Raw genomic sequence first — 9,036 nt, 5'->3', positions numbered from 1 at the left:
AAGCAAATCAGCCACATGTTTCATTGTGTTGCACATCTGAAGATCCAAACAAATTAGATGACTGTCACATACATATAAATACTTACTGCTCCACTTGGAATCCGAATAGCTTTTACGCATCCGCAGGGTTTACTCAGACTCTCCTGCACAAATACTAGTTCTGCTGACCTGAGACATGATGTTACGTCTATGATCTATGGAAGGAAACAAGCATAATAACTTCATTATTCACCATGACCAGCTAAACACAACCATAGCTTTTGTATCAACTTATCACTTAGGGATTTATCGCATTTGCTTTGCTCCATCAGGAAGAGCACATGATCATTAATGTTCCAAAGATTCAAGCCCCAAGCAGTTAACATATATAGATACATTTACTAACAGTCACTTCATCTTCTGTACTATTCTACACATACCATTCACTAAGGATCACTCTTCTCATGAACAGATTCCATAAATGGTTACAGTGACTGAAGAGATGGTTGGTGAATGTACCCATCAGGCTAGAATCTTAGAATGGTCAATGGAACATAGTCTGCACAGGTAATCACTCCTCTAGGTATCTACAATGGCTCACGTTGTTGTTCTATGTGGCCTATTAACTTAATACTGTAAATAAAATAATATTATTAAGCTTTAAGAAACTGGGACTAGACTTAGCAAAACAGAGGAGTAAAATGATTTGGGAGTACGTATAGATAGCAAGCTGGAAATGTGCAATGCAAGGCAGTGGTTTCTAAGGCTAATAAGATACTAGCATGTATTAAAAGAAATTGATGCAAAGAAAAAAAAATCACTTTGTCGCTGTATAAATCCATGGTAGGATCTCACAATGAGTATGGAGTGCAGTTCTGTGGATCAATTTTAAAAAGCGACACTGCAGGGGGCGGAGCTGACCATTGAAGCAGTAGGAAGCAGCTTACAGGAGCTCCGGCTCCAAAATAACTTATCTGGTGTAAATTCTCTGTTTTTTATAGTTGGGGCATATAATTTTCACTATCCCAGATAAAGTCTTATCCTAGCAAGTTCAAGTTCTACCGAAAAGTCTATCTATCTAACCTCTGTGCTTGGATTGAGCCGCGTAGCTGCTGAGAACAGATACCATAACTGAAATTGCCTAATCATCGGCTTCCAGAGGTTAGACTATTGAATAATACCATTAGAGACCGGACTGGCGAAAATAGAGACTTGTGCTTTTAAAATTGGGATTCTACCTCATAAACAGCGGAGCAGTATTGGAAGATGGAAGCTAGAGAGGCGGCTGAGTGGGAAGCTATACCTATCGTCCCTTCGGCAGGAGTATAATGTCGATCTGTAAAAGGGAGGCAACAGATGAATCCCTGCGACCGATTTACAGAGAGCCCTAGAATAAATTTTCTAACAGGCGAAAACATGGTATCATCAGGCACTACTCCCTTCACATCCCTCAGACAAGCACTGTATTTGAGAGGAACTGTGATTCAAAATGCTAAGTAGCGCCTTTCACAGAGGAAATCAAGCACATATTGCTTCACCACCTTCCAAAGAGGCAAAGTTTGTAAAACCCGAGGTATGAGTGAGGTGGGAGGTGTATTTATAGGCATTTGAGGTTTGGGAAACTTTGCCCCTCCTGGTAGGAATGTATATCCCATATGTTATTAGCTCATGGACACTTGCCACTTACATGAAAGAGAACCCCATTAGATTACCTAACAGCCCAGCATAGGGCAGTGAATGTCAAGAGAAGTATTTGGCAGAAGTCTGAAGTCTTACCAGCAGAGCCATCTTGGAGAGAAAGTCCAGCGACCATAACGCAGAAACCACTACAGCACCAGGTTAGCCATGTTTTCCCTGCCGTACTAGTACAACCAGAAGCAGATCTGAGATAAGTACGGGCATCCGCAAAACAGCTCAAGATCAGCGACGAGAGAGCAAAAGTCGCAAAGTCTACACAAAAGGCTAAGCTCCATTCAGGCGAAGTATCAGGGTTTACACATTAATTCCTACTCTACTCAAGGAGAAACCAGGGGGCATAGGTTGTACCACATTCCAAGCACTACTCAGAGAGGATGGTATTGAGGTGTTGGATTGGCCGCTAATGTATTTACCCCAGCCACCAGACACTACTATACTGATCCCTGATACATGGGAAATTGCTGCCATGTGGATTCCACCCTCCTATAACAGGTTATAGAACTTCTCTATGCTGCTTCTGATACAGAAGAGCAAGACTTCCCAGAGAGGGTTCATAGTCTATTCGCTGCCAAACATAGGAATGAAGAGAACAATCGGAGTGAGTTAACGGCTTTCTAATATATCTCTGTAAGAGCGTAGCTGTGACATTATCTTGCCCAGAGGTTGTTTTTTTCTTTGTACACCCATGTGCTTGTAAATTGGAAGGTTTAGTAACTTGGGAGTGGGCTAACAGCTCTCTAATATATCTCTGTGACAGCGTAGCTGTTATATTAAGTGGTCTGGCCCAGAGGTTGTTTTTTCATTGTTCACCCATGTATTTGTAAACTGGAAGGTTTAGTAACTTATGATGCAGAGTGTTAGATAGATGACGATTATACTCCTGAGATTATATGTAACACTCATAGTCCCTGCTCCCTACAGATATTATACGTCCTTCCTTACGTTTAGTTATACTTATCTATAATAATCCAGGTTTCACTGCAACCGCTTGCTTTTGAATTTTATATGTGCTTAATGTGTAATTTATATGTTTATGGTAATAAGGGAGATAATTGATCTCTAAGCATGGTATTAAAAGGCATAATCTGCTAGCCATATAAGGTGTAAAAATGCCTGAGGTTTAATAAAAACTTAACTGTCTTGAAATAAAGGGCGGGGCTGTGGACTTACCATATGCGGAAAGAAAGAAATTTATCAGACAAGCATAAATTTAGTTTTTTTTCCTAAGATATGGTGAGTTCACGGGATCATCAATTACTGTTGGGAACCAATACCCAAGCTAGAGGACACATATGATTAGGGAGGGAAAAGACAGGTAACCTAAACAGAAGGCACCACCACTTGAAAAACCTTTCTCCCAAAAGAAACCTCAGCTGAGGTAAAAATATCAAATTTGGAAAATTTGGAAAAAGTATGTAGAAAAGACCAAGTTGCAGCCTTACAAATATCCACAGAAGCTTCATCTTTTAAAACCCAAGAAGAGGAGATCGCTCTCATGGAATGACCCGCAATTCCCTCAGGAGGCTACTGAACAGCAGTCCCATAAGCAAAACAAATTATACTTCTCAACCAGAGAGAAAGAGAAGTAACAGAAGCTTTCTGACCTTTACATTTCCCAGTGAAACAAACAAAGAAAGCAGAATACTGGCGAAAATCCTAGTCGCCTGTAAATAAACTTTTAAAGAACGCTCAACATCCAATATGTGCAACAAACGTTCTTTAAGAGAAAAAGAACTAGGACATAGAGAAGGAAAAACAATATCCTGATTCAAATTTCTGCCAAAACCCACGTAAAGAAGGAAACCTAACTTAGTACGAAGAACCACCTTATAGGCATGAAGAATAAGGTAAGACAAATCACACTGCAAAGAGTTCCGACACTCTCCTAGCAGAAGATAATGATAAAGAACAAAAAAAAAACTTCCAAAATAACAACTTAATATCTATGGAATGTAAAAACTCAGTCTGCTGCAAAACTTTAAGAACAAGGTTAAGGCTCCAAGGAGGAGCTATCGACTTAAACACAGGCCTGATTATGACCAGGGCCTGACAAAAAGATTGCACATCTGGCACGTCCGCCAGATGCTTATGTAGCAAAATAGATAATACAGGAAAACTGATCCTTCAGGATACTGACTGACAAACCCTTTTCCAGGCCTTCCTGGAGAAAAGACAAAAATCCCAGGAATCCTGACCCTACTCCCAGAGTAACCCTTGGATTCACACCAATAAAGATATTTACACCATAAAAGGAAAACTTTTCTTTAGTCCTATTCTCTTGACGTTATGGGAAAAAAAAAAAAATTCACCCGTAAAGTCAGAGGAAAATTCTGCCAGACCAAGTCCAAACAAGGACTGACCCTTGAAAGGAAACGCCAGAAGCGTGGATTAGGAGGAAACATAAAATAATGAACCTGCAACTGCAGAACTATAAAGCCTAGGCTGTACCACTAAGCCACAGGTAGGCTTCTTAGCTTACCAAGATTTCAACCACAATGCCCGGCGGGCTAGCACAGCAAGTCATAAAGACAAGGCATTGCTCAAAATGAACAATTTAACCTCCAGCTACTTATTCGTGGATCCGAAGAAGAGCAGCTACCCACCATAGGGATTGAAATTCTCTGAGCCATAGTAGAAAAACTTCCTTCTACTTAGGCACCGTGCATTTCAATGAAGTCAGCGACAGAAAAATCCTTTAAAGAACGGTAGACAGGGAGAAAGGTATCCCTGGCTACTCCTATTCCTGTGAAACTACCCAAATCACATCTAGAAACACTTCCTTATAGGATTGAACATCATAGAAATGATAAAGTTCTCAAAACTTTCAATGGTTGACAACGACAGGAGTATCAATGTCATCCAAGTAGCCAAATCTCCTTTAACAATAGGAGCCATAGTAGAAAAACTTCCTTCTACTTAGGCACCGTGCATTTCAATGAAGTCAGCGACAGAAAAATCCTTTAAAGAACGGTAGACAGGGAGAAAGGTATCCCTGGCTACTCCTATTCCTGTGAAACTACCCAAATCACATCTAGAAACACTTCCTTATAGGATTGAACATCATAGAAATGATAAAGTTCTCAAAACTTTCAATGGTTGACAACGACAGGAGTATCAATGTCATCCAAGTAGCCAAATCTCCTTTAACAATAGACAAGGTGTTCAAGCATACATCTGAAGGAGGTAACTTTGCATCAGATGAATGAATTATATTGTCCAAATCTGAGATTTCACCCTCAGAAACTACCGGCGAATCCTCCACACCAGACTTAGATGAGAGAGCGTCTTCCCTGAAAGAAAGGAAGGGCAGATACCGCTACAGATACCGCAGAAGATACCTGAGCTGCAAAATCTGCAGGCAAAAACACTCCACCAGGAGATTGAGAGGAACCACAGAACACTTGCATGTGATGCCATAGAGGCTTGGGACTTTACAGGAGAAAGCTGTGGCATTGCCTGAACAGCATAAACCTAGTAATTCTCCCATGGGTCAATCTTTGTCTAATTTCTGCTGTTCATATTCCTAGAGTGAGCAACTGGGAAACAGATTTTCTCAGTTGCCAGTCTCTATATCCTGGGGCATGGTCTCTCCATTGGTCTGATGGCCTCTCAGTTGAACAACAAACTTTCCAGGTACTTTGCAAGGTCCAAGTATTTTGTGTATGCTCTAGTAGCTCCTCTGTCCTTTCATCTTGCTTATGTGTTTTCTCTTCTGGTTCTTCTTCCCAAAGTAATATTCAAAATCAGGCAGGAGGAATAGTCAGTAATTCTGATTGCTCCAGCTTGGCCTCGCAGGCTTTGGTGTGCAGATCTGGTTTAGATTTTCAGTTGCCCACCTTGGCCTCTTCCTCTTCGGCCAGACCTCTTGTTTCAACGTCAGTTTTTCTATCTGGATCTCAAGTCTCTAAGCTTGATGGCTTGGAGATTGAACGGTTAGTTCTGAGACAGAGTTTTTTCTGATTCTGTGATTGAGTCTTTGATTCAGGACCGTAAGCCTGTCATGAGGAAAATTGACCATAAGGTTAGGAAAACCTTTATTTCTTGGTGTGTGGATAATGTTTTTTCTTGGCATTCTTTTATAAATCCTAGAATTTTGCAGTTTCTACCGGATGGTCTGGATAAAGGCCTATCTGTCAGTTATTTGAAAGGGCAGATTTCTCCACTTTCAGTTTTATTTCATAGGAAGATTCCTAGTCTTCCATGAGATTCATGGTTTTGTTCAGGTTTTGGTTCATATTAAGCCTGTCATTAAGCTAATTTCTCCACCTTGGAATCTTAATTTGGTGTTGAAAGGTTTGCAGGCTCCTCCGTTTGAGCCCATGCACAAAGTGGATATTAAAGGGACAGTATACACCAATTTTCATTTAACTGCATGTAATAGACGCTACTACAAAGAATAATATGCACAGATACTGATATAAAAATCCAGTATAAAACCAGAAGCAATCTGAAGTCTGTATACATCAATATACATCTTAAACTTTGGGACTTGATTAGGAGTCTGAAAATCTCCACAATGTTATTTAAAAATAAATAAAAAATAAATGTACAATAAATTCACAAAGTGAAATAGAATAAAATAAATGTGAAACACAATAGAGACTCAAAGTTCATTCAATAATGGAAGTATATATCCGTTCCTGAAGGGATCTCCTGAGACAGTACTCTTCAATATAAAAACCGTCACAAATGCTTAGTGGACACCAATCTTTAAGGGCTCTAGAGACCAATAGACAAGGTATTACAGTCCAGAGTTAACCACAGATCCGGATGGATATGGATAGAAGGCAGAAACCAAACCGCTTACCAACCGCAGCCCAGTACCAGTAAGGTATCACTCCGCCCCTGGCGTCACTAGCACGTTTTGACGTATGTATGAGATAATACCTAGAGCCTCTTAAAGATTGGTGTCCACTAAGCATTTGTGACGTTTTTTTAAATAAATTATCTTTTATACTATTGCCAGTGTGAGATACTGTTTGCCTACCAGTATAAAGTAGGTGTGCGCATTATATAGAGCTTGCATTAGCTCTACCAAATGTGAGTAATCATGTGTCCTTATTCACAAGTGTTCACAGCTGTCTGACAGAATTACACTATATTTTCTTTCCTTTCATTTCGAGGAATATATAGAAGAGTACTGTCTCAGGAGATCCCTTCAGGAACGGATATATCCTTCCATTATTGAATGAACTTTGAGTCTCTATTGTTATTTAAAAATAAGCAAAACTATATATTTATACAAAAACACACCCAGATGGGCTTTATAAATGGATCATCTAAAAAACATTTATGCAAAGAAAAATCTAGTGTACAATGTCCCTTTAACCTTCTTTCTTGGAAGGATTTGTTCCTTTTGGCTATTTCTTCTGCTAGAAGAGTTTAAAGGGACAGTCAACACCAGAATTTTTCTTGTTTTTAAAGATAGATAATCCCTTAATTACCAATTCCCCAGTTTTTCATAGCCAACACAGTTATAATTATACACGTTTTACCTCTGTAATTACCTTGTATCTAAGCCTCAGCAGACTGCCCCCTCATTTCAGTGCTTTTGAAAGACTTGCATTTTAGCCAATCAGAGCTGTCTCCATGGTAAATTCACGCTCCATGTTATCTATCTGAAACATGTGAACTAATGCCCTCTAGTGGTGAAAAACTATAAAAATGCATTTAGATTAGAGGCGGCCTTCAATTAGCATATGAACCTCCTAGGTTTAGCTTTCAACTAAGGATACCAAGAGAACAAAGCAAAATTGGTGATACAAGTAAATTGGAAAGTTGTATAAAATGACATGCCCTATTTGAAACATGAAAGTTTTTTTTGGACTTGACTGTCCCTTTAAGAATTATCTGCTCTTTCTTGTGATTCTCCTTATCTTATTTTCTACCAGTATAAGGCAATTTTAACAACAAAATGTGATTATTTTTTTGCCTTAGGTTGTATTCTCAGATACTATTTATTGTGAAATGAGCCTTGAGGTACTATGTTAAAGCTACTAAGGATTTCAGACAAACTTCTAGTTTGTTTGTTCAATTTTCAGGTTCCAAGAGAGGGCAGAAAGCTACTGTTATATCTTTGGGTTCTTGGAAGACAATTCCTGATTCACAAATTCCTAATTCACTAAGTTGGGTCAACCTACACCTAAAAAGATTACAGCTCATTCTACCAGGTCAGTTGCTATTTCTTGGGCATTTAAAGGGACAATAACCCAACATTTCTCTTTCATGATTCAGATAGAGAATACAATTTTAAACAACACTCCGATTTACTTCTATTATCTAATTTGCTTCATTCTTTAGATATCCTTTGTTGAAGAAATAACAATGCACATTGGCGATCACATGAGGCATCTATGTGCAGCCACCAATCAGCAGCTACTGAGCCTATCTAGAAATGCTTTTCAGCAACGGATAACAAGAGAATGTTGCAAATTAGATAATAGAAGTAAATTAGAAAATCATTTAAAATTGCATGCTCTTTCTAAATCACGAAAGAAAAAAATGTGGGTTTCATGTCCCTTTAAGAAAGAGGCATCAGTTGAACAAATTTGCAAAGCAGCTATTTGGTCTTCTTTGCATACTTTTGCTAAATTCTATCATTTTGATGTTTTTGCTTCTTCTGAGGCAGCAGTTCTTGTAAACTGCTGGTGCAATGCCGCCCCCTGCAGATTAACGGCCAATCGGCCGCTAGCAGGGGGTGTCAATCAACCCGATTGTATTCAATCGAGTTGATTTCTGGCGATCCGTATGGAGCTTGATAAATATGGCCCATAAGCTCATAAAACATATTTGTGTCAAAATTGTGTACAAAAGCTCTGAGACAGTTACTCTGCTCTGGCAGGTGAAAGTTTGTTTTGTATTATTATAGCAATTTGTTTACCTTACGTTTATATGTACACAGTTATGGACCGAGGTAGGGCACGTTTACCTGAGGGTGAAGACAGGTTTATGGTGAAATAAGCATAAAGGTTATAATGTGAAACTTCCCTGAATTTCATCTCAAAGTGAAACTAATCCCTCTGTTTTTAAACACACAACATGGATTGGTCTTCAAATGTTTCACAAATGATACAGTAGCTTAATTAACTATGGCGTTGAATGCAGATATTTACAAGTTATAAAAATAATCTTCCTGTTATTGCGCAGCTCACATTATGGCGACTCACCTTCATCTGGAAGCGAGTGTCGGGTTTATCACATCCATAACTGCTCATGGCTTCCGCATAGCTCATTACTGGGAAGGGTATTTCAAGGGGTCCCTTCTCCTCAGGCCATGAATACTGCAAGAGACCCTCTATCAGGCGCTGGATTCCAACCTGGTCCACAAATGACATCTCAATATCTACCTGAAAGGCAAAA

The 9,036-nt window shown here is 39.3% G+C and overlaps 1 protein-coding gene across 1 annotated transcript in view; it reads right to left on the bottom strand.

The window, feature by feature from the left end:
* The window catches only part of DARS2 (aspartyl-tRNA synthetase 2, mitochondrial), a 346,110-nt gene that overhangs the window by 162,030 nt on the left and 175,044 nt on the right, over positions 1-9,036 (bottom strand). Inside the window, exons 11-12 of the mRNA XM_053693260.1 lie at positions 8,844-9,023; positions 87-194 (exon numbers count right to left, since the gene is read on the bottom strand). Coding sequence (XP_053549235.1) covers positions 87-194; positions 8,844-9,023 — 288 coding nt within the window. The remainder of the gene's footprint in view (positions 1-86; positions 195-8,843; positions 9,024-9,036) is intronic.

The sequence above is a fragment of the Bombina bombina genome, chromosome 10 (genome assembly GCF_027579735.1).
Source record: "Bombina bombina isolate aBomBom1 chromosome 10, aBomBom1.pri, whole genome shotgun sequence".
Taxonomy (NCBI): Eukaryota; Metazoa; Chordata; class Amphibia; order Anura; family Bombinatoridae; genus Bombina; species Bombina bombina.
The sequence above is the reverse complement of the archived record's forward strand: the minus strand, read 5'-3'. Positions and strand labels throughout refer to the sequence as shown.